This window comes from Sciurus vulgaris (genome assembly GCF_902686455.1).
Source record: "Sciurus vulgaris genome assembly, chromosome: 5".
Classification (NCBI taxonomy): Eukaryota; Metazoa; Chordata; class Mammalia; order Rodentia; family Sciuridae; genus Sciurus; species Sciurus vulgaris.
The window spans coordinates 106,701,045-106,727,776 of NC_136465.1; the positions used below are offsets into that span (position 1 = coordinate 106,701,045).

A 26,732-nucleotide genomic window follows, 5' to 3' on the forward strand; every position below is an offset into this window, starting at 1 on the left:
AGGGAACTGAGTAGGCTGCATCTGATGGAGTAAGAGTTGGGGAAAGAAAACAAGGGGTCCACAGCTGTAGGAACTGGCCCTGGAAGAATGATTTTTTTCTTTCCCCACGGGAAGGAAAAAGATTTGAAAACTTTCTAAGCTGATGAAATAGAAAAAACGAGAGGGGGCTGTAATGACGAGGGAATTCCAGCCAAGCGTTTTAGTGAAAGAGTGGAAGCAAACTTGAGGGTGGAAAGGGAGCCCACGTGGAGTTAAGCAGAAATAGGCAGTGTTCCCAAGCAGCGGTCTGCTGAGAAGAGTGGGGGTCCGAGGGCAGTTTGGCCTTTCCATGGTTGAGTGTTAGAAACAGAGAACGGCAGCTCCTCTGCCTTCATCCTCTTCAGTCGCCCAGGCCTGTGAAACTCCCACAGAAGCCACCCCTCCGCAGAACTACGGCCTCGAGCGGCGATGCCTTCACATCCAAACATCCTCCATCCGCTGACACTGACTTTCTTCTCCCACCTCTGCCCCACCAGTCCCAAGGCGAGACGCCGGCCACGTCGCCCTTGTCTTGGGGACAAAGGGTAGGAATCCTCAATCCCGACCTGGTCATGGACACATACAGGTCCTCCACGTGGCGCCAGAAGCTCGCACCCGTGTACCTCCAGGTGAAGGCATTCCTCTGCACGCTGTGCGCATGTCCGGAAGCTTTTGATTTTTCAGTCTCTGACGAAGGCATATTTAAAGGGACAGACTCACCCTTAGATACTGGATCTTCGCAGGACATGGAGTTTCTCCAGTCGTGGAGCCGCCTAGAGGTAACTAGAGGAATCAGGGGGCGTGGTCTTAACGGTGGCACCGCCCCGTTCCGGCGCTTCCGGGTGCGCGGCGTTCAGCTGCTCGCTGGGCTTGTCTGTGCGGGGTCAGCGCCTCATACCTGACTCCCAGGCAGGTAAGGGATTCCCCGCCTGTCTGTCTCCATGGAATGTTGTGTGAGGTCCACACCTTGGTCTCTTTGCTCACGCAAATCGCCTTACCATCAAAGTCAAAAAAGTTAGGAAGTAGGCTGCATGGACAGCTTTCTTCGACTTGGTGGGTCCCAGGGGATCAAAAAGTTCGTCAAACCAGAGGCTGAACCTGAGGCATGGAGGGGCGGCACCCAGCCTTTTGTCGGCTCAGACTTAACCTCAAGTTTCTCAGCTTCCAGGGAGTGTGTTCCCGAGCCGGTTTATCAGAGGAAGTTTGTCTTCCTCAGAACCAGGAAGTTAAAGTCAGCACCCACGGAGATGCCCGTGGCGTGGGAAGTAGTCGTAGCCTCCACGGGATTCTCATCGGCTCGTTTCTCTGGCTTTCAAGATTCCAGTGAGAAAGTGGAGAGGCATTGTAGGGTCAGATAAATACATTACCAGACTTGGAGCATACCTGACGACTCGGAAGCAAAAGAGGAGACAAAAGGATGAAAAGCAAACCCTGAGAAAGTATTTTTAGCCTTTGAGAACAGAAACAGTGCTAATGGTGCCTCAAAAACCTGCCTGCCCTAGGCACCTTAAAAGCAGAGGATTTTAAAATCTGCCTTTTTCTCTTTCTGGGAGTAATCCTTGTAGAATTGTAGAAGTCTGTTGGGAAGTTCAGACTTTTATTCTTCTGTTTTCGTTCTAAACATTCATTGGAAGTTTGATTTCTACCTGTCCAAACTGACTTCCAGATCTTCCAGGTCAAACTTGCTGCTTCCAGTCTTCATTTCAGTACATGTCAGGATACTTGTACAAGTTCAAAAACTTTGGTGCCATCTTCTCGCTCCCCTTATCAACACACAAGATTCTGCTGGCTCTTCCTCAGAATATACACAGCATCCTGGGACTTCTGCACTTTTCTGCTCTACCCACTAGTCCAGTCGCCAGCATTTCCCGTGAGATTGTTGGCACACTCTCCTAATTTGTCTCTTCCTGCTTCTGTGTCCCTCATTCATTTGCTTGTTGCCTGACTTCTCTATTAGAATAAGTTTCAGTTCATTCTTAATTTTCACCCCTAAATTGCCCTAAAGCTTTGTTTCCAGGAGCTTTCCAGCACAGACTCTCAGTAAATATTTGATGAATGAATGATAGTATATGTTTTTAAATATACCCCAAGCATTTTCAATTACTTATGATAAAGTTAAGTCAGTATTTGAAAAAGATATATGTTTATTTACAGTACACCACCACATATCCCAGTTTGAAAAAGGCTGCCCTGTAGAATTTCATATTTCTAGAAGGTATCAGCTTTTGTATATAGCGATGATATTGAAGTTTTTAAAATAAACATTAATGACTATCTGGCATATTTTGCTAAGAACACATAAGAGCAAATAATGTATTTTAGAAGGGTTACAAATATATTAAAAAGTACTGTGCTTGATCAAATAAGACTGCCAGCATCTACTGGCAGCTATAGTCTCAGATCTACTTTTTGTACCCTACCAGGAGCCCCTCACCACTATTCTGAAAATTGAGCTTAAATATAATTCTGCACATTAGATTTAAAAGCAATATGTTATGTAATAAATTATGTCAGTAAATAATTATTCCCAGAGCCATGCAACCCCAAAGTCCATCTTCCCCCAACCTGTAATACATTCTCTCCCTCTTATCACAGTCTTAAATTATATTAATTCATTTAACAAAAACGATTTGAAGTCTGTTTGGGACCCAGTACTTTTTCTGTTTGAGAATGGGCATATGAATGGAAAGGCATTTGAATTTCACACGCAGACACCAATTTTAGCATATTGCCACCTCACCTTATATATATGTCCACATTGTCTTATTTGAAAATATGAATGGTTTTTCTTTACCATTAAAATTAGTTATATGAGAAAATGATCATGAAAGTATTTATTTATTCATTTTTAAGCAATATATCCTGTACCACTTCTATTAATCCAGAGTATACCAAAGTAAATCTTAAGTTCAAAAAAGATGACACTTTTTTAGTTTTTCTGCAGTTTTTTTTAATTATCAAAAAGCCATAAAAGCAAAATGAAAATAAAATCACTTTAGAATATGTAGAAGGAAATGAGAGGGAGGGGCGTATGAAAAATGGTGGAATGAGACAGACATCATTACCCTATGTACATGTATGATTACACAAATGGTATGAATCTACATTGTGTACAACCATAGAAAGGAAATGATGTACCCCAGTTGTGTACAATGAATCAAAATGTAGTCTGTAAAAAATTAAAAGCTAAATAAAAAATTTTAAAAAATAGAAAAAAAAATCATCAAGAGATAACCACTGTTAATATTTTAGTTTATGTTCTTCCAAATATGTGGTTGGGGTGGTATGAAAATGTGTTTAAAGTAAAATTTTAAATTCTGAAATGTAGAACCTCTGGGCATTTAGCTGTGGAGGAGTTGTTGAAAGGCCTTGCTTTTCCTGGTGTCCCTATACCATCACCTCTGCTAGAAATCTGGATGCAGAAAAGCTACAGAATTTACTCATGACCCTGAGATAGCCTGTTTTAGTTCTCAATTCCCTGCATTTAGCTATAATGTTTGGGATTATTAAGCATTTTCTACCTTTCTAGCTTTGTCGGTCACGTATTTCTTACAGAGAGAAATCTGGATAAATAAGGAAAAATAACTTGAAAATTGTATAATCTATAAGTAGATGGGTTTTCTTAATTTAAAAAAATCAGCCTTTCATTCAACACAAATGTTTTCTGTAGCTGCTAAAGTAAATTTGGTTGAATTCCTACCCAAAAGAATACTCTAGCAGGGAAGACAGAAACACAAACAATAAAATATAATAATTATTTATATTGGAATGACCAGGTGACATTTTGGAGCAAAAGATTTTATTTTCAGGGAAAGCCAATACTACCTTCTGAGTTGGACTCAGAGGGCTAGCTGTCATTTACCAGATGGCTTTTAAGGTGCTTGGAATTTTACTTTACTTAGCCCTAGATGACCTCTGTCCTACTTCATAGAGAAAATGACATTGTGTGGGAACTCTCTCTCTCTACTTCTCTCTTTCTAGAAACAGAGGAAGAGATTTCCTTCCGCTCATCACTGACCTTTTCATCTGTACTCTATTCACTATTTCATTTGTATCAACAACCTGCTTAAGCCTTAAACTGTTAAACCAGCAGTTCTCAAAGCGTGAGGAGGGGTCCCTGAAAATCTTTCAGGAAGTCTCTAAGGTCCAAATCACATATGGATAAAAGATTCATTGAGTTAGTGGGTTTTAATGTGTAGTGTTCGTTGATAACAACTTCAGATTCCACATCACAGCTTCTTTCCTTCCACTCCCTTCCCCTGTTTCTCTTCTTCCCTTCATAGATATACATCTTAGAAAATCTATTTTTACCACTCATTCACTGTTCACTATAACTGTTCTTAAGTTACCAGTGACCTTTGGGTTTCCAAATCTTACATACCTATTAGTATTTATTTGCCTCTCTAGATTTTTAGAATGGGGACCAACCAATCCCCATTCTAGAAATCTAATATGGTACTGTCCTGATTTTTGGTTTTTGCCTCCATATCAAGTACTTTCTAAAGTTCTTTTATTTCATTCCTTCCCATTCTATATATTGCTAATAGGCAACTTCATTTAAAGACCCTGTCTCTAAATAAAATATAAAATAGGGCTGTGGATGTGGCTCAGTGGTCAAGTGCCCCTGAATTCAATTCCCAGTACTAACCCCCAAAAAAGTGACAAAATTGTCTTAGTTACTTAAAGGATTAAATGAAATACATTATTTACCTAGTAAGGTAATCAGCAATAATTTGTTCATTCCTAATATATGCACAGAACACCAATATCTACAATTTGCAAGTCACTAGGTATATATTAATGAATAAAATCAGCTTGGTCCCCAAACTCATGAAGCTTAAAGTCTAATGAGGCAGACAGATAGTAAACAAGTAACAACTAAATATATGTACTGAGGAAAGATAACTAGGTAGAGGGCAGGTAAACCTATTTAGATGTGGTAGTCAAGGGAGGACAAAGAGAAGAAGTGAGTACTGACCTGGAAGCCTATAATACAGAGACTTTGCTTTTTACTCTAGTTTTTGAATTTTGTACCCTATGAATGTATTTTGTACTCTGGAAATAATGTTGTTTTGTATTTTCAAGAAAAAAAAATAGAGGGAATCAAAAATAATTGACAAAAGAATATCTGTTTGTCTTGATTAATTGGAAGGAAAGATCACCACCTACTAAGAATGAGGGACATGGAGAAAAGTAAAAGCCATATAGAGAGGTAAAAGTATGGAATAGTCACTAAGGACAATGAGAAAAGAAAAGCGAAAGATTCATACCAACATTGAAAACCCAGTTGAAAGGGAGTTATCGTAAATATGTGTTCACACCAGTCTGTTCCATTATCTAGTTCTCTACAGCTGTATTCTACAGCTCTGGTAGACGAGTAAACTTATGAGACTTCTTTCTGGCTTCAGCTCTTCAGAGTGAAGTAATAGGAGAAAAAGGGGATTGAGGAAATAAAGGTTCTGTTTGGAGAAAAGTTGAAATAGCAAACCACATATTTTGGCTTAGTAGGGAATGAATTGTGGTAAGGCAGATCTCAGGAACTCGAAACATGTGAAGGGGATCCGGCTTGGTAGTGCTGGCATGTAAGCCCAGCCATTAGGGTATGTTGAGGCAGGAGGATCCTAAGTTGGAAGTCAGTATCAGAAACTTAGGGACACCCTGTCTCAAAATGAAACAATAAAAAGAACCAGGGATGTAGCTCAGTGATAAAGTGTCGCTGACTTCAATCCTCAGTACTGGGGGATACAGGAGAATGAAGGGGTCAATTAATCAAGACAAACAGATATTCTTCTGTCAATTTTTTTTACTAACAAAGTAGGTGGATGAACCATATCTTTTGTGTGTGTGTGTGTTGGTATGTATGTGGTACTGGAGATTGAACACACGGGTACTACACCACTGAGCAACATCCTCAACCCTTTTAATTTTTTTTTATTTTGAGACAGGATGTCAGTAAGTTGCCCAGGGTGGCCTCCCTCCTGCTATTCTAAGTTGCCAAGCTTGTCCTTGAATTTGTACTCCTCATCTCAGCGTCCTGAGTCATTAGGATTACAAACAAGTGCCACCACAACCATCTGGATCACATCTTTTAATGCTATAAAATTATTTCAGTATATTTACTTTTTACTTTTACCAAAGAGTATTGCATGTATTTTAATAGTTAAGTACTGATAGAGAAAATCATCTTTTAAATGGAACAGTAAATAGATTCGATTCCCAAACATGCTCACGGGAGTTTTTCAGATAAAGTTAAACCTTTTGCTGCATTGTATAAATTTCACTTGCAAATATCAGTATCAGAAAAAAGCCCTTCAATTTTTATTGATATGTATAGGTGGAAAAATAAGGCAAAACCAGAGGACAACTTGACAAATGCATTTCAATTTGAATTTCTTCATAGGACATCAACTAGTTGACTTTGGAGTGTTGCTTTATTGTATTATGATCCGTTGCCAACATTTCATGCATTATAGCAAAGTAAGATATATGAGCTCACAGATGTCACCTCCAAAACTACTGTAAAATTTTAATGAGAATTTCTTCATATTTCAGGAATAGAAGATGAACAAACCCATAACACCATCAACATATGTGCGCTGCCTCAATGTTGGCCTAATTAGAAAGTTGTCAGATTTTATTGATCCTCAAGAAGGATGGAAGAAATTAGCTGTAGCTATTAAAAAACCATCTGGTGATGATAGATACAATCAGTTTCACATAAGGTAACATATAAAATTCTTTTTCTTTTTAAATTTGTACATCACAAATGTACAAGAATGATTAGTAAGTAGAAAAACTGTCTCATTGAAGTATAGAAAGTGAACCTCTCTACTGTGGGTACTAAGTTACCTCTTTTTGTTTTTTTCTTTTCCTTTTGCAATTTTGGCTTCATTCTCCAACATGTCAGCTGGGCTAATATTGTGATCTTGAAAATAAGTTTTTGAGTTAGAATCAAGATTCTCACCTTTGCTGTAGTTCTCTGTCAAACCAAGAACAGTTCACTGTCTTACACTTTTAATTTTCAGATTGAAGGAACATAAGAATGTTGTAAGACTCTTTAGCAAAATTCTGGAGTTTAAACTTTTAAGTGTGTGAATCTCTAAGGCACACTTACCAATGTATTTTAACAGTTTTTAAAATTGATTTTAAGGCTGTTTCTTGTAAGTATACATATCTACAAATGTAATTCTTAGATCATACCCAAAATTTTTCAATACTGTCTTCACATGATTTCCATACTTTGTTTCTACTCATTTTTGTTTGATTTAGTGTAAAATATGTTTATTTTTATCAGTCACTATAGTTAAGACCTATGTCAAAATCTGTCTTTGAAAGCAAGAGGAAATCTATTTTTGATTTTCAACATTAACCTGGCAAAGAATCTAAAGCCTTGATACCTGTATTAGTTCTTCCAGGAAATATTTGCTCATATGAAGGGTAAGAATCCTATATCACTTGGGAAAGCCACAAGTTTAAAACTTGAAAGCTATTTTTTAAAGATAGTTCATTAATATATTAATATTCAAAACTTGATAATTGGAGCAGGAGAATAGGAAGAAAGCTCTCCTTTACAGAATAATGCCAGGAAATAATGATTTAAATATGACAGAATTAGGAAGTTACCAATTTACAACTGCTAATGTTAATTTGTTCATCAGTGAAATTAAAAGCATAAGATAAAGGTTGTTGATGAACAGGACGTATATAAGATTTCCATATATTACCCTCAAATTAAGAAGGGAAAAGTTACTTTTATCATGAAGAAATCAGAAGCACTCTTCCTTAAACAAGTGATCAAACTTAGTGTCACCAGTAATGACACAAAATGGCATTTTGTACTTCCAAGTATGATACAGTGGGGAGGGTATGTAGTGCTCTTACCAAAAATTATAACCTGACTTTAATCATGAGAATGTTGTCAGGTAAATCTGGACTGTGAGACATTCTACAAGACATCTGTCTTATATTCCAAAAACCCTTACGCTCAGAGAGATTGAAAAACAGTATGGCAAGAGTACAGATGTAGCAAAGTGTTAGCAATTGGTGACTCTAGATGAAGGGTAGGTAAATGGTTGCTCATTGCATTATTCTTTCAACTTTTCTCTAAGTCTGAAATTTTCCAAATAAAATATTTGGAGGAAAGACAGAAAAAGCTATTTAATTAAGTTTTTAAATGTTACTTCATGAAACTGATTTTTAATTTTAAAGCAATGAATGAAGAAAGGATCTATTTTTCTTTAAATTTAATTAAATATTAAATATAGTTAAAATTGAAGGAGTAATTTCCTAAATGTATGTATATTCTATTTGTTTAAGTAAGGGGTCTGATTTATTTTAAAAAATCAAATAGCAAAGTTACTAAGTCATTTAGAAAGTAATATAGCTTAGTAGGTTGAAAGCACATCCTTCTGTGAAAAGAAATCTGAATTTGGATCTCAACTTGAATGTATCTTATTGGCTGTGTGGCCTTGGGCTGATTACTCTACCTGTCCAACTCTGGCTTTCTCATTAGTAAATTAAAATGTTAATCATAGTATCCTTAAACAAGTTCATGTATGTGCATTCTGTAGCCCACTTAGTAAGTACTCAGTAAATGTTAACTTTTATTATCACTGTCTTCTGCATCTTTTCTCCTGCCTTTCCATCCTGGCTTATAATGTTTGCTTGTTCTCCTGCTCTCCCTTTCTTTTAATTTTATAGGAGATTCTGTCACCAAGACAAGGGCAGAGGAGATTAATTCCTATTTTCATATGAATTCAAATTATATCCTAATTTGTTTCTTTGTTACTTGCTTTTAAGGAGATTTGAAGCATTACTTCAAACTGGAAAAAGTCCCACTTGTGAATTACTGTTTGACTGGGGTACCACAAATTGCACAGTTGGTGATCTTGTGGATCTTTTGGTTCAAAATGAGTTTTTTGCTCCTGCAAGTCTTTTGCTTCCAGGTAAACTGAGTGTGACCAGGGTGTCAACAATTAGGGTAAAAAGACTAATGGCAGAAATGAAAACTTACTTTTACTTTTACTTTTTTTCTCATATGAACCTTACACTTAAGAGTGCCTTTCATTCTTGGAGCTCTCCCCCACTCTTTAGAAGCAGACACAGGACACTTACTACTGCTGCTACAGTGAGTCTGATCTCAGCCATTAAAATTAGATAGTTCTGTGCCAGTGAGAAGTTTAGAGAAACTTTAGACATCTTGTGTAGACTATAAAAAATTTTTCTTTTGCTCTCCTGCTTTTTCCACCTTCAAATTCTACCCTGGTGATACTCTATAATCATGATTCCCTCACATTTGCATTGTGGTGTGTTAGTATCTAGTTATCTTCCTTATAAGCTTACCTTTCTCCCTTCAGTGCCATTTATATCACTGGTTCTCAATCTTTATTGTGCATAAGAGTCACCTGGTGTTCTTGTTGAACAAGGGGGTCTTTTCCAGATCTACTTAGAACTTCTGGAGTTAGATTCAAGGTCTGTGTTCTTAAACAAGTACTTTAGTGTACAAGTACTATACCTGCTCTGGTGCCGGTGGCATGTGAACCACTTTTTTAAACACTGCCTTTCTCTACCAATCTTTATTATGACTGACAAGTTCTTACTAGGTAGCTTCTTATGTGTGCTGTCAAAATATAGGACCAACCTATAGGAAACTGGAATGTTGCTAAATGAATTGAGTTCCTAGTTGAACTTTTTTACAAACACTTCTTATGTAAGGACAACTTGTTTCTTATTCCATTTTGAAGATGCTGTTCCCAAAACTGTTCATACTCTACCATCTATAGAAGCTACAGTAGTTCAGCAGAAACAGATGCCTTTCTATGAAAAAGACAGGATATCTGTGATACCTGTGCAGAATCTTGAACAAAATCATATGCTACCTGACTCTTCAACTCCAGAAAATAAAAGTTTAGAAATTAGTGATACACGTAAGTAACATTTTCCATGCTCTCTCTACTAGTAAATTGGTAATGTTGACAATCACTGTTTTAAAATAAATCTCTCCTTTTGTTTGTTTAACAAAGGCACACTGGCAATAGCTTTTTCGTGGTTTTTTTTCCTCTTAATTTATTAAAAGTACTGTCTTCATTGCATCAATAAGTATTAGTGATTAGAGTAAGTATATGTGAAAAACAACATATAAAGCGGTAGGCTGGCGATTTAGCTCAGAGGTAGAGTGCTAACACACATGAAGTTTGAGTACTGGTACCACACACATACACACACACAAAAACATAGAAACTAGGGAAAAAGTAAGTAAAATTTACATAACTTGCAAGGGACTTTTTTTTTTAAAGAAATTAATGTGATTTGACTTTGGGTAGGTAACTGGAATATTTGGTTGGTAGGGTCAGTAAAAATAATTCTCATAATAAAGTTTATGATTTGTATTTTAAGCATGGTTTTACCCCATCCCATCTGTCCCATCTTCTTTTGTATTTGCATATATATAAAATCTTAAGCTGAGAAAATATCAAAATTATTAAAACCAATTTCCTTTCAATTTAATCACTTTTTCCTTATTTTATTGTCATAGGTTTTCATAGTTTTTCATTTTATGAATTGAAGAATGTCACAAATGATTTTGATGAACGGCCCATTTCTGTTGGTGGCAATAAAATGGGAGAGGGAGGATTTGGAGTTGTATATAAAGGCTATGTGAACAACACACCTGTGGCGGTGAAGAAGCTTGCAGCTGTAAGTAATGTTTTGAGGAATAAAAAGAATGAAAGGAGTAGTTGCTTCTTAGTGTGCAATATAACAAGCTTTAAGTTAATCTTTAGGAAATATATTATTTCATGATGTATTTTCTTCTGATGAATGCCTTCCTAAGCTTGTAGTCCTTAACATATAAAAATTGATTGAAAGAAATGGACCCCATACCTAGAAAAATGCAATCATGCACACATACATACGATCATACGTATAATTTTGAGATATTTGCAAAATAAAGTTGATAAGCTCTGCTCCACATAGTACCTCATGCCTATTAAGATAAAAATGATATTAAGAAAATTTATATATTTATTTATATTACTTATTTCATTTAAAAATACAGTTTAGAAAATATATGTCAAGAAAAAAGACTAAAATTTTCCTATCTGTGTCCTTTGTTCCCATTTCTATTGAGATATTCACCCTTTACTTATTGATTTGTTATATTCTAAAATCTGTTGTATCCTAAAAATATCAATAAATTGCACATGTTTATAACATGGTCACTCTTTGTCATATACATTGCAAATATTTTCTTTTTGCCTTCAAATTTGCTTGTTTTCTGTCATACAGAATGTTTTTCAAAATTTCTATGCAGTGAAGTCTCATATTATTTCATTTTGTTCCCACAGTTACATAGGGAGACTTATTTTTTTTTCCCTCTGGCCAATCATGGACCTTGAACAAATCATTAGTATTTCTATATATCAGTTGTTCTATAAAATAAGGAAAATAGTATCCCTTATTATTTTATAGAAAGCAGATCAGCCAGGTATCACTTGAGCTGCCCCAGCTTTAAAAGTCACGGGTGATGGTATTGTATTATGTTGCATATTATTTTTTCAGATGGTTGACATTAGTACTGAAGAATTGAAAAAACAATTTGATCAAGAAATAAAAGTAATGGCAAAGTAAGTATTAGTTGTGATGTGATATAGGGCAAAAGAACCAGACAAGGTACAAGGAAGCTGGTTTCTACCAAAGTGTACTATGAGATAAGGATATTTGCAAATGCAGATATAAAATCAAAGTTTAGGGTTTAGACAAGTGCTATTGACTCAATTCTATGACTGCATACATTCATAAGCTTATAGATTAAACAGCAGTTAATATTTTAAATCATGACAAAGTTGCATGGAATTTCAGCAGTTTTTCATTATTAATTTTTCTGTTCCCCAAACTCATGAGAGATCAGTTATAGAGATACTTAAAAAAAAAACCTTATAGAATAATAGACCCTTAGATAATAGTCATAAAGTAACCAGGGAAGTATTGTATGCAAAGATGTTTAGAAGACTTTGACCCAGAATCCTGGGAAATTGTTGATATCATCAAGAAAGGTAGGAGAAACAAATCAGGAATGTATTTATTACTTATACTGATTGATATTTGAGTATATATAATATGCCAGGTTCTGTGCTACATACTTTATTTATATTGACTCATTTAATTCTCAGAATAACTGTTACAACCACCCTTTAAAACAAAGATTAGAAGTGTCCAATAACTTGCCCAAGATCACATAGCCAGTAAATGCTAAGAGATGGGATTCAAATCCAGATCTGTCCAATTCCAGAGCCATAGCTCTGAATTTGAATCTCAGTGGGATTTAACAAATTATATCCCTGAGGCCTATTGCTATAAATTAGTCATTCTATTTGCTTAATCACAAGAAATATTTAAAAACTGAAATTGATTCATATATAGCAAACATAATGCACACTGAAAAAAAGAGGGTTTGTTCTCCCCACCCTTACCTCCATTCTCTAGTTGTAAAAGTAATCTGTTCAAAGTAGATAATCTGGGAAATATAGAAAAATCTTTTTTAAATAATAAAAACCAAACTCTTAAATATATAACTTAGAGATAACCATTGCTAATATTTTGATTTACTTGCTTTATGTTGTGGGTAGCATTTTTCCCATGTCTTTAAAAATAAATTTTAAAAAATTAAGTTACTTACAACATTCTGTCATTTATAAAGACCATATTTTACCTAACCATTACCCTACTAGATTTTTTTTCTAATCTTCAGTATTACAAATTGAAACACCTTTAAAGATCACAAAGATCTTTAAATATTTAACTATTTAAGTGTACTTTTTGCTTATTTCATCAGGATAAATTCCTAGACTTACCAGGTCAGAATACATGAACCTTTTCAAGACTTTCCAAATACATGTCCAAATGACTTTTTATACATAAGTAATGATAATTTATTCAATTTTTTTCTGATGCTGAAGATTGAACCCAGAGTCTCACTCATGCTCACCACATGCTGTACCACTGAACTACACCCCACACCCCAAGTTATGATCATTTTACTTCTACTAGCAGTATTACATAATTTTGAGTATTACTGCTGCATAATCACCATTGACTATTATTATTTTTTAATATGTGCCAATCTCTGAACCTTACTAGAAGAATGACCTTGACCAGGTTTCTTACTCTCTATCCATTAGTTTTATAATCTATAGAATGGGATAATATTACCCTGTTGTGAAGATTAAATGAAACGAAGTAAGTGAATCATCACAGTACCTTATGGATAGAATAAATTCAGTGTTAACTAGTAATATTTAAAATGTGTCAATTTGGTAGAAAATGGGGCAATTATTGTTTTAATTTATACTTCTCAAAATATTAATGAAAGTAAAGGTAATTGATTTGATATAAGTAAAATGCTAGAAGTATTAAGCATTTTGAATGAACAAAGTGAGGAAGCACTTGGATGGAGCACTTATGTACCAGGTATGTTTCTAGGCTCTCATATATTTGCTCATTTAATTGTCACAGCATTCATATTACATGTTAAGTACTATTTTCTGCATTTGGAAGATTAAGGAGCTGAGTATCTTTGAGATTGTTGACCTGCTTCAGGTCACATTTTTAAGAAATGGCAGAGTTAAACTTTCATCTTGACTTTGAACTCATCTCTGTTTTCTCTCTGCTGAACCACAGATCCGTGACGTTTTGTTATACTGTAACTCTCTTTAGTTTTATTCTCCTCAAGGATATATAAAAAAACATAGACAATCAGATCTGATGAAAGATCAGAAATGTATAATTTAGATGCGATTAAAGATCCTGTCTGTAAATCAGTGTGTGAGAGAGTATTTGGGTCTGTGAGAGAATTCTTGAAGAGTTATAAAAGTTTCAGCAGACTTCCTGAAATCTTATGCTATTAAAGTACTGAACAAATATAGGCATCAGCCTAGTCTTTAACCAAACTATTACAAGTACTAATGAGCCAAATTATTGAGTTTTCACTATAAAAAAGAAAGAAGTTTAACTTCTAATGTTAGTCAGTATTTCTGAAGAGAGAACTATTTATAGAAAATTATAATTATATTATTAAAACAGATATATAGTATATTTCATATATAAACTATTTTCTTAATCTTTTCTGTTAAAACACTAAATTGAATATTTAAAAATATTATTATAATGATCTGCATGGAAAATTATTTGTCACAGGTGTCAACATGAAAATTTAGTAGAACTGCTTGGTTTCTCAAGTGATGGTGATGATCTCTGCTTAGTGTATGTTTACATGCCCAATGGTTCATTGCTAGACAGACTGTGTTGCTTGGTAAGATATTTTGTTCATTAGATTGTTTGACTCTGTTTCTATGTTAGAATATTAATATTTACTTTGTGTAGGATTATTTAAATCACACTAAACTTAATATTTTTCTTGCTCAATGAAAAGTGTCCAGTTGATGTGGAAGCAACTAGGATTGCCAATTTTAGGTGATCACCTAAAATGGAAAATTACCAGTCTAGGTTAGATGTTGAAATTATCTTATACATTTTCATCTTCAAATAAGAAATGCTAACCCCCATTTGATCTTATTTAGTCATAATTTTAACAACTTAAACAATTATAGTCCTACATTCTTAGTGATATAATATCATTTTTCAGTTGTTGCCTAGAAAAAATATTTGAGTTACATATTTTCTAGGGATTTTTTATTTATTTATTTTTTTAATTGGTTTGTTTCTTCATAAGGATGGTACTCCACCACTTTCTTGGCACACAAGATGCAGGATTGCTCAGGGTGCAGCTAATGGCATCAGTTTTTTACATGAAAACCATCATATTCATAGAGATATTAAAAGGTAAATGCAGCTGTGAAAAATTTTTGGAAAGCCATCTTTTAAGAATAACTTGTTCTCATTCTGTTTATTCACTATTCACATGCATTTCTTGACCTGGAGCAATTAGATACTTGTCTCCATCAGTTCATGAAAGCTCTTGTTACTGGGGACATGTATAATCTGCTTTATTTCAAACCCAGTGACCTATTTCTGATATTCATCCTACTTGGATTTTTTCCCTTTATTTTTTTGACAGTAGGTTATTCTGTTCTTCTTGAACACTTGCCTATGGAAATTAGTTTCTTTCTTAGTTTCTGTATCACTGCTATTTTCTGGATCACCTTCATCCTCCATGAGTACTTTTTGGTTTTCTTCCTTCTTAAGTACTATATTAGCTTTGTGTCACTGTGACAAAATACTCAACATAAACAAATAGAAAGGAATGATTTATTTTGGCTCACTGTTTCAGAGTTTTCAGTTCATGGTCTGCTGGCTCCATTGCTTTGGGCCTGAGGCATGGTAGAGCAAAACTGCTCACTTCATAGCAGCGAGAAACAGAGAGAGGGAATGAGGAAGAAGTCACAGGAAATACCCTTCCCCTTCCAAGGCATGCCTCAGTGACCTACTTCTTCCAACTAGGCCCCCCCTCCCAGTAATACCATTAACTACAAATCCCTCACTAGTTCAGTTAATGAGGTCAGAGTGCTCCTGATCCAATCATTTTCCAAAATCCCCACCTCTAAACATCATTTTATTGGGGACCAAACCTTCAATACATGAACCTTTTGGGGATATTTCATATCTAAACCATACATGTATATATATTTCTCTAGTTAAATATTAACCTGCTATATGTTAAGCACAGTAGATAATGTAATTTAGCAAACTGGCATATATAGAGTTTGATATAAATTGAATAATCACAAAATAATTAATAGTATCATAGTATTTATTATAGGATTAGTGTGTGTATGTATATGTGATATATGTGAGTGTGTATGTATTTATATATATACCACTCCATCCTGGTGGAGTGGCGTTTAATCTGACATCCAAAAAATGAGTAGGAAATAAGTAAGGACAGTTTGAAGGTAGCTATAGAAGATGGGGAGACCAATCCAGACAGAAGGAATCATGTTTGTAAGACCAGTAGTTGGGGAGAATATAGGAGCATAATGAGTTAGGAAGTGAAATAAATGAAGTTAGATGTATAGAAAGTGAAGGGATGGAAGAGTTGAGATAAAATTAGACAAATAGGTAGGGAGTTAAAACCTGTAGGACCTGGTAGACCAAGGTAAGGATTTATATGTGATTAAGTTTTATTAAAGTGTAGTGAGATGTTATTGAAAATTGTAGTAAGAAAGTGACATATAAGTTTTGCAAAGATCATTGTGACTTCAGTGTAGAGAACAGTTTGTAAGAAGGGGTGGTTAGTAGCCTATCACAGAAATCCTGGTCATAGCAGTTAACATGAAGAGAAGTGAGCAAATTGGAGAGAGTAAGATAGCGTGCTTTGCTGATATCTTGGTTGTGGAGGGGACATGTGGAGAGGAAAGTATCAGGAATAACTCTTGGAATTATGACATCCAGAATTGTACTCTGGAATCATTGTGGCATGATTCACTTATATAGAAAGAGAGGTCCCTATTGGGGTGGTGTTGGGGAAAGTGGAAATATGAATTCTCTTTTGTGCATGTTTTGTTTGGGAAAATGGAAATATGAATTTTCTTTTGTACACGTTGTGTTTGAGGTTCTTTTAAGATAAAGAAGAAGAGCTAGGTGCAGTGCTGTATGCTTATAATCACAGCTACTGGGGAGGCTGAGATAGGAGGATTTCAATTTCAAAGGCAACCTGGCAATTTAGTTCAAGGGCATTTTGGGCGACTCTCAAGTCAGAATCATCAGCTTCCAATCCTGTATTTTCAATGTATGCCCCATACCAAAACTCCTTACCTGAGTATCCCACAGGAGTTCTAACTATCTTAGAAATCAAACTATTCCTTCAACTAAATGTCTTTTTCCTGTATTATCATGACCTGCATAACATTTACTCAGTTTACCTGAACTTGGGTTGATGAGGGGTTTAGAAATAAGAAATATAAGAAATACAGACAAAGAATCAATAGATTAATAGTGGGGCTCGGTGCATGAATCAGCCCTGGTGGGGTCTTGATATCTAACAAAAAGTGAGACTCTGCATGCTTTATTTGGTATGCAAACACATCAAAGCAATTTATTGTGAGAGAAACTTCTACAGGATAAACAAAAGTGAGGCTGGGGGGAACACAGCACAATTAGGAGCTTATCAACTTGGGCAGTATTTCTTCCTCCTCCAGGCAGCTGATGCCTCAAAGCTGTTTGAGTGCACTGATACCTCTATCACCCACAGGCAGCTGTGTTTGAACCTAGGGCTGTTTGAACCAATAAATTCAGTAAAAGACAGAATTTTCTCTGAGCAGGCATCTCTAGCAACTGAGAAGTCTGGAATTGGTAAGATTTCACCAAGAGTTCTCAGAAGAGCAAGGCTCCTGTCTTGAGGTGGCTCAAACAAACCCTTAATTCATTCAGGGCTCCCAACAAAGTATTTCCTTTGTAATCAAATGAAGTAGCTATTTATTCAGTTTCCCAAACTTAAAACTTTTTCATTCTCTATCCTGTTGTCACAAATTTCTTTGTCTGAAAATGTGCATTTCCCATTCATCAAAGCCAGTGTTCTGCCTCTGTTTAGATCTTTGTTATCTTCTATTGGCTTTATTTCAAACCTTCCTAGTCAACCTAAAACAAGTCTGTACCAGTTCTCACCTATTCACTACAACACTGCCAGGTTATGGTTCTAAAAGTCAATTCTGAAAGCATCAGTTCCATTCTATGAAAAGTTTAGATGCTGTCCTGTTACTCAGAGGGTAAAGTTCAAGTTCACTCCATGTTCCGTGGATACTAGTTTTTAAACTGATTCTGTATACCATATGCTGTCATGTTTATATTACTTTGTACATGTTAATCCATTTTCCTGATACGCCTTTCTCTCCTTCATATAACCATCAACTTCTAGTAATCCTCCAAAACAGCATACTGCATACCTTCTCTTTGGAATTTTCTGTGGTACTTTCTGGCACAATTGTTCTCCCAGTATTTGGTATCTGATAGTCTTATCATGTAATACTGGTTTTTAAAAAAAGTTTTTCATATGCTTTTTTCACAGATAAGATTCTAAGATTCACCCCATATTCAGCACCAAGTTTAAATACTATAAAACAAAGTTTTCTAAATGAGGTTTTATTAAATGAAAATATGAATATATAAATGAATGCATGTCATGAATTTACTAATACCTTTTAACTATAATCTTTCCCTTTACAAGATTCCAGATGGTACAAAAATAGTTAAAAGTAATAAATAATTGAGATACTTTGGAAATTTGTTTTTAAATAAATTGAGTAATGTTAGGAAAGGAATTAAGAATAGTGCTTTCAACTTATTTCAAAGCTAGAAACAGAAAGATAAATAGCCTATGTTTTCACTCATTTGTGGAAACTAATAAATCAATCTCAGAAGAACAGAATAGAATAATTGTCACTAGAGACTTGGAGGGGAAGGAGGGGTGGGAAGGGAAGTTCATAGGGTACCAAAAAACAGTGGAGGAATAACTTCTGGTTCTTCTGTAGTCCATAGGGTAACTATAGGTTAAAATAATACCTATGATATATTTTGAAATGACTAGAAGAGTGTGAAATTCTCAACACATAAAAATGATTATAAAGCAATAAAACTACTTATTACCCTGATTTGATTATTACACATATATATTATCAAGTTCTCATGAAATACCCCACGAAGATGCACAAATATTATATCTCAATAAAAAAATAAAAATTTTGTTAGAATGGTGATTTGTAGACTGGGATATAGCTCAGTGGCAAGCACTTGCCTAGTATATGGCCTTGAATTCAAGACCTTGAATTCAACCCCCTATACACAAAGAAAAATAAAATGGTGCTTGGGAAGACTGGGAAGTTACCCTGTGTTATGGTTTGGATGTGAGGTGTCCCTAAAAAGCTCATGTATGAGACAATGCAAGAAGGTTTAGAGGAGAAATGATTGAATTATGAGAGCCTTAAGACAATCAGGGAATTAATCCCCCAATGGGGATTAACCAAGTAGTAACTGAAGGTGGGTAGGGTGTGGCTAAAGGAAGTGAGCCATTGAGGGCATGCCTTTGGGATATATATTTTGTATTGAAGAGTGGAGTCTCTTTCTCTCTCTCTGCTTTCTGGTCATCTTGTGAGCCACTGCCTTTTGCCACACTCTACTGCCATGGTGTTCAGCCTCACCTTGAGCCCCAAGGAATGCAGCTAGCTGCCTATGACCTGAGACCTCTGAAACCACGAGCCCTCAAATAAACTTTTTCTCCTCTAAAATTGTTTTTGTCAGGTCTTTTAGTCACAACAGCATAAAAACTGACTAAAACACCCTGTAAAAATTTATTTTTGAAGTAATGAAAATATCTCTCACTAGCTTGGAATGTTCTGTTTCATTTTTAGTTTCCTAAATGTTTTTCCTCAAGAAACAATAAGGAAAACAGCCCATTCTCTTTGACTATAATCTGAATCCTAGACTTATTTATACAATTTTAGGCTTTTATGATATATACAATAAAATGGCAAACAGTGTAAATATATATGTACATATATGTATGCATATATACTTTCATACATCTATCTAAGGAACTGTTTGACTTCCTTGGAAAGAAAAACATTTTTTCTCCAAATTTTAAATTTTTTCAGTGCAAATATCTTACTAGATGAAGCCTTTACTGCCAAAATATCAGATTTTGGACTCGCACGGGCTTCTGAGAAGTTTGCCCAGACTGTCATGACTAGCAGAATTGTGGGCACAACAGCTTATATGGCACCTGAAGCTTTGCGAGGAGAAATAACAGCCAAGTCTGATGTCTACAGCTTTGGTGTGGTACGTTACATACAATATACAAGTATGAAATTAAGAGTAGTTTAATATACCTCTCTTGCATAGCTTTTTTGTTTAAAGATATAAATCATTCATATTAACCTTCGATTACATCAGCAAGTTTATAAAAACTTCCCAATGCATAACATTTTTGAGTTGTTTTTTAAAAATATTGTAATAAATGATTTTTTTGCCACCTGTTCTTGTGAACTGAATGAGCTTAAATTAAATCAGTATATAAAATGAATCATGTCATACAATATGTACTTTAGTCTCCCTCTTCTTGGCATTTTCTGATCTAGTAGTCTGTTCCTAAGAGTTATTAAGATTGAGTAAGAGAGTGTGTTGGAGATGTCTTCATCTAGTCTTTTTTCAAATATATTTCACATATGGAATGTTAACTTCATTGCACTATGACATTGAGGCATGGGGTTGTAAAATATGTCTAGTGTTTAGAAAATAAGATTCTTCTGAGAGCCAGATAAAATCATTCTTGTGAATAAGTACCTGAAAGACAGGAAAAGGATTGGGAATTCCCAGAACACATGTTAATTGGAGCTGATTCTTTTACAAGTTGCCAATAGGAAAAAATTGCATATGGGGGGGGGGCATGGTGGGATCCTAGGTATCCATGAAGGAATGTGATGAGAAATGCCCATGGTTCATATTCTTTCTGCTGTAATATCTAAAAGCCATATACTTTGTACAGAAATTATTGACCAGATTTTATAATCAAGATTCATATTCCTTCTAGGTTTTATATGCTATCCTAAGTATTATATTAATGGATTTTTTTGTCTTCATAGGTTTTACTGGAAATAATAACTGGACTTCCAGCTGTGGATGAACACCGTGAACCTCAGTTATTAGTAACTGAAAGATTCATTTTTTTTTTCTAGTTCTTTTCTCTTTTCATTTATAGTCTAAATATATATGTGGGTAAATTTGACATCTAGAAATGGAATTTTCTTTTACCAGTATTTGTATGGGTAATATGAAATGGTATATGGCAAGAACATTAAATATTTCTATTCTCAACTCTGCCATGATGTATTTGTGAAGCCTAGTGCAGTCACATATATTCTTTGTCCACCTTCTTTGTGAGTAAAATTAGAACAGAACTAAATGATTTCTAAGATCCTCTCCAGTTTACCTTAATTTCTTACTTTCCAGGGTGGTTACTAACAGTTTTCCAGCTCAGAAAGAAATTACTCCATTTAAATTTGTATCAGAATAGAATTTGCTAGTAAAAGTTCTCTATTTACATTATAGGTTATTTATAAAATTATCATAGAAAAACATTATGTAATTTTATGTATTGGACATTTCAGTGACAATTTATAAGTAGGTTAACTGAATGATAAATAAAACTATGGGAAAATTATGCCCTGCTCTTTTTTTTTCCTCTGTCACAAATTTTAAGAATTTTGAAATTTTTATAAAATTAAAGACTGATGGAAATATGTAGTATCATGTATACATTTTTCTTAAACTTTGATACATAACTACACTGATTTTATTCTTTACTTATTTATGTATCCTAATGGGACAAACCAGTATGACCAATTCAGAAAATAGTCATATACCAGATTATGTACCTGGAGATGGAATTAGAAAATCAAAGGATATGATTTTTTTGCTCAAGGATCTGGTGCCATATGGTGGAAACCATAAGTAAAGTATCTGTATGTTAATAATATTGTTATAAGTATCCATTATAAAAATGTACATCATAAATTTTTTCATGGTATATTGGAAATGTAATTGTGCAGTAGTACATGCATGCTATGTACTATTTCATATCAGTACATTTATAGAACATTGTGGCAAAAGTTATTGTTTTAGTAATATTTAAATTTTTAAATGGTACATTAAAATAAAATTTTGTCATAATCAGAGAAATAAAATTATGTTTAATTAGTTATTGGAAGTTGATAGAGAATCCTGGATTGGAGATGCTATTTTTGAGCCATTAGTGTAAGGATACAGATAAAGCTTTGGGTGTGGATTGAATTATATAGACAAAGTATATAGTTTGAAAGTACAAGAGGGCAGAAAAAAGAAGTACTAAGGGCAAAAGATGGAACCCAGTATTTTACTAACTTTCAGCTTATGCTTTTTTTAGGCAAAGCTTACCTGCCTAAAGGCCTAAATTTTCTGTACTATTACCTATAACATTTTCCCCTTCAGAATGTATTAAGAGCCTCACAACTTTGGCTTAAGTGAGGATGTAATACAGAAAAATATAGAATCTCTCTCTTAGTCACAAGTTTTATACTTTATAATTTAATAGTGAACATCATAAAACTTCAGGGAAAATTATACTCTTTCACCTATTCTTAAGGCTTGAATATTGTATCACTATAAAATAATAAGATTTTAATGCAAAGATAGCTAAGAGTGTGATGCTTTAATAAGCCCTTATGTCACTAGATTCTGCCATTGCCCACTTTCAAAATTCATCTTTTAGAAAGTTTTCTCTTATGTTTACAATCTACTTCTCATAAATAATCTTTTCCATATGTACTAGTTTCCTTGAGCTGCTGTAAAACATACCACAAACTAGAAGACTTAAAGTGACAGAAATTTATTCTCTCACACTTCTGGAGGCCAAATGTCTGAAATCAAGGTGTCAGCAAGGCTGTTCCCTCGTAAGAATCCAGGGGAGGATCCTCCCTTCCTCCTCCACCTTCTGATGGCATTCCTTGACCTATGGCTCTACACTCCAGTCTCTGCCTCTGAATTACATTGTCTTCTATATATCTTTCTTCCTCTTTTTTTTCAGATACAGACACTTGTCATTGGATTTAGTGGCCATCTGGAGAATACAGATAACCTCCTTTCAAGATATTTAACTCTGTCTACAAAGATGTCGTTTTTCCAGATAAGGTCACATTCACAGGTTCCAGGAATTAGGACACAGACATGCTTTGGGGGCTACCTCTGTACTACCATAGCCCTACACTTCTTTTCCTTATTCATTTCCTATACTTTTTTTACCCCGGCCTCTCCCTTCTGCCCCTTCCTTTTTTCTCTTTGATGAAACAATCAAAAAGTACCTATAGAGAAGTTTTTCAGGTGCAGGGAGGGGAATCTGTTTCCAGCAGTTAGACTTGCATTAGCAGAAGCACATCATGAGGCACATAACCATGCACTGCCTGCCTAGTAAATACTACTAATGGGAACACATGAGCAATTAACTCACATGTAAATGCAAAAATTAGAAGGCAAGAGTTTAAAAGTATTTAGAGGGGCTAAATAAATATTTATTTAATGTTTGTCCTGTGTATCTTCCATTCTTAAAAGCATTATAAAAGAAGATAGTGAAATGAGAGTATATGTTATTACAAAGTAGGTTAATTAAAATAATTAAAATTGATATTTAATTTATTTCTCTTGTATTTGAAGCTCTTAACAAAATTTTAACACTCACTCTCTAAGCTAGATATTAAAGAAGAAATTGAAGATGAAGAAAAGACAATTGAAGATTATATTGATGTGAAGATGAATGATACCGATTCCTCTTCAGTTGAAGCCATGTACTCTGTTGCTAGTCAGTGTCTTCATGAAAAGAAAAATAAAAGACCAGACATTAAGAAGGTACCAATTTTTTACACTCATTTAAAAACTAAAGAGAATGAAGGGAATGGGGTTTGTCATTTTTTTCCTAAGTGTACGTTTCAAACCAGCTGTGTAATGTAGTTTTTTGTTCTTTTTTCTTAAAAGGTTCAACAGATGCTGCAAGAGATGACAGCTTCTTAAAACTGTAGGAAAGGATGCCTGATTTTTTATATATAGTTATCTAAACCATTTTTAAACTATTTTTTCTAGATGTTCTTTATCTTTAATACGACATCATGATGCAATGCAGTGGTTTCTAAAGCATGCATTGAACCTCCAACATATAGAACAAATAAAAGTAAAGCGTCCACATGAACACTTAACCCTACCCACTTAGTATCAACTTCAGTATTCATAGTAACCCCCGAGACATCTGCTTTGAACATCATCAAACATAGTTAAAAACTTTTTTTTTTCCTTTATAACATGGACTGAATTTTTCTGCCTCCCGCAGGTGGTCATGAAAATCAACTGATGCAGAATATGTACAGGCACTGTGTAAATAGTGAAGTGATAATAACATTTAAAGTTTATAGATGCAATTATAAAATTGTATTATAGTCAGATGTTTACAGGCTTGTGTTCACTTTATTCTATTTTCAACAATCATTTGCCACAAACTAAATATCTCCTAATGATACTGCCCTGATGGTATGGCTGTTATTAGGTTATATTACATGGCAAAGTTGAAGGGATTTTACAGATGCAGTTAAGGCCCCTAATCAGCTAACTTTGAGTAATAAAAGGAATCCTGTTTTAAATGAGTCTAACCAAATCAGGTGAACTCTTCAGGAAATAAGAGAGATTCTCCTATGGGTCTCAAAGAACTAAGTACCATGTTGTAAGAGGGCAACATTGCCAAAACTAAAGGGTGGTCTGTAGCAGATGAGAGCTGTTAGTCAGCAAGAAACAAATGGGACATCAGTTCTGCAACCACATGGAACTGAATTTTGCCAACAACCTGAAAGAACTTAGAAGAATATTGCAACCTTCAGATGATACACTGCCCCAACTGACGCCTGGATTTCCATTGAATGTGAACCTATCCAAGCTACCCAGACTTTTGATATGTAGAACTGTGAGATAATAAATGGGTTGTGTTAATCCACTAAGAGTATGATAATTTGTTATGCAGCAACAGAAAATGAACACAGAGAGAGACTCTCAGGATGATTTGCCTGTGAAGATCCCATCATATTTATAGGTTCTACATATGCTTGCGGGTGTTTGGAAATTACAAATTGAGTATGAGTATACCCTAGGATTGTAATGTACTGATTTTCACTGAATTCTTCATTTCATGAGGCCCTAGTTTTTTGAAATTGGTTTGTTTTATCATAGTGAGAGACTTCCTATAGTAGTGGCCAATTGATATATTAAATGATGTTTAACTATTCTACATTTAAAGTTCATAGTTGGTTTATATTATTTGAAAGTCTATTTTATAGCTTTAGGTGAATAGAAGGAAGGAATTTACTTAAGTATGAAAACTGACTGACAGAAAAATGACTATGTATGAAAATAATCCCTAGTATCAGTAACTTTTCATTCATTCAGTAACTTTTATGTCATTAGTTCTTTTATTTTACACCCAGAACATGAGCATGTAAGGCAAGCTGTAGCAAATTATCATCCTCTATAATGTACTATTTAGTCCTTCCTAAGTGCTGTCCTGGGAAATAAAGATAGAATATCTTTCTTTTTTTTTTTTATTGTAAACAAATGGGATACATTTTGATTCTCTGTACATGGAATAAAGGCATACCATTCGTGTAATCATAAATTTACACAGGGCAATGTTGTTTGATTCATTCTGCCATTTTTCCCCCTTCCCCCTCTCCCCACCCACAAGAGAGAATATCTTTCAAATCACCTTTATAAATTAAGTATGTAAGTAGTTGCCACAACTTATTGAAATATAAGCAATTTATTTGCTGGTTAAGAAGGAAAATGAGTAAATAAAAAGACCACATCCAAATTAATCTCAACAGGAACAAACGTAATTTGAGACATACAATTGTTGATAGTTTTATTATTTTAAATATAGCTGATAATTTAAAATATAGTTTGAAGATTTAACTATTTCTTGAAATGAAAGCATGTATATAAAATAGCATGTAGCTCTGATTATGGACTGTGACAAAACCATATAAAAGTCTTAAAATAAACCTGGTACAATGGTGTACACCTGTAATCTTAGCACTTGGGAGGCTAAGGTAGGAGTATTGTAAGCTTGAGGCATCAGCAGCTTGTGAGACCCTGTCTCAAAATAAAAAAAAAAAATTAAATTAAAAAAACTGGGGATGTAACTCAGTAATAAAGCATTCCTGGGTTCAATCCCCAGTACCAAAAAATAATGAAACCTTAAAAAGAAGTTAATCCTTATATAAATTTTGAAAATCAAAAAATAATTCAATAGATGTTTCCATTTCATTAAGTGGAATTAATATCACTTTCATGAAAATTAGGCCTAACTTCTTTTTCAGGTAACACTGTAACTCCCACTCCTGAAAGCAATAATTCAGCAAATTAAAGCTACCAAAGGGAATATTTAACCACACTGTTTCTTTCCTGAACCTGAAGGCATCTGATCTCTCTTGGATCCCTGTGTTTGTAAAATTCACTTGAATATGGGAATAAACTATGAGAGTAGTTGCCCTCAGCTTACACGGGACATGACTTGTACAAAAGTTCCAAGCAGAATAATGTGCAGGCTCTTTTTGTTTTTTTGTTTTTTGTTTTTTTCCCTCCAGGAAGATAATGGAGGGCCTGGAGTGACATCTAGTTAAGTTCTGTGGGTTTTTGTTTTTGTTTTTGTTTTTTTTAACTTTACTTGAAATATGTTTCCCACTGATCTTTTATAAAAACAACCAAAAAAGAGAATTTTTGAGAAAACGTGTTGGGATTGGGACGCTGAGCAGCCTGGCAGGATTCAGGAAGATGAGTGCGATGGCATACACTCTACACCAGGAGCCAGGTTCAGGTGACGCAGACTCGACTTTAATGCGGAAACACACAGGTTTTATATTCTCAAGCAGCCAATCAGCGACAAGGGGAGTGTCTTTAGAGCATGGGGGCTAGCAGGTAACTCTCGTGCTGAGCTGTGCTCACTCCTTATAAGGGAAGAGGAAGTGCCTGCCACCAGTGTGCCTGAAAGGAGTTTGACTCACAACAGGGGTGTGCCGCCTGCTTCTGAGAGGTCAAGGTGTGCCTGCGCCATAGTCAAACATCATCCTTCAGCACTAACCACATAGCTTGGGGCATTCCTTCAACGTTGGACCGATGATTTGCAGACTTTGATACTTTCATTT

General features: G+C 34.8%; 1 protein-coding gene across 5 annotated transcripts; it reads left to right on the top strand.

Annotated features, from left to right (window-relative positions):
* The first annotated feature begins 773 nt into the window (after nucleotides 1-773).
* Nucleotides 774-25,048, top strand: IRAK4 (interleukin 1 receptor associated kinase 4). Of its 5 annotated transcripts, none has more exons than XR_013764055.1 (12): nucleotides 775-931; nucleotides 6,571-6,740; nucleotides 8,818-8,963; nucleotides 9,762-9,944; nucleotides 10,553-10,713; nucleotides 11,578-11,642; nucleotides 14,212-14,326; nucleotides 14,747-14,856; nucleotides 19,620-19,803; nucleotides 20,607-20,669; nucleotides 23,246-23,400; nucleotides 23,527-25,048. XR_013764055.1 is itself a non-coding variant. In XM_079141553.1 (12 exons), the coding sequence occupies exons 2-12, from the start codon at nucleotides 6,580-6,582 to the stop codon at nucleotides 23,560-23,562; spliced, it is 1,383 nt and encodes a 460-aa protein (XP_078997679.1). In that variant the 5' UTR covers nucleotides 775-931; nucleotides 6,571-6,579; the 3' UTR covers nucleotides 23,563-25,048. The 5 variants fall into 5 exon arrangements, 4 of the variants coding, with proteins under 4 accessions (XP_078997682.1, XP_078997681.1, XP_078997679.1 ...); XM_079141553.1 differs by having other exon boundaries at nucleotides 23,242-23,400; XM_079141554.1 differs by lacking the exon at nucleotides 775-931 and adding an exon at nucleotides 4,344-5,230 and having other exon boundaries at nucleotides 23,242-23,400.
* Nucleotides 25,049-26,732: the final 1,684 nt, after the last annotated feature.

Bases quoted from the DNA above. Each gene is read 5' to 3' on its own strand.
- IRAK4 (XM_079141553.1), top strand. From the start codon at position 6,580: ATGAACAAACCCATAACACCATCAACATATGTGCGCTGCCTCAATGTT. The intron at 8,964-9,761 runs GTAAACTGAGTG...TCCATTTTGAAG, and splicing joins TGCAAGTCTTTTGCTTCCAG to ATGCTGTTCCCAAAACTGTT. The intron at 11,643-14,211 runs GTAAGTATTAGT...TATTTGTCACAG, and splicing joins GAAATAAAAGTAATGGCAAA to GTGTCAACATGAAAATTTAG.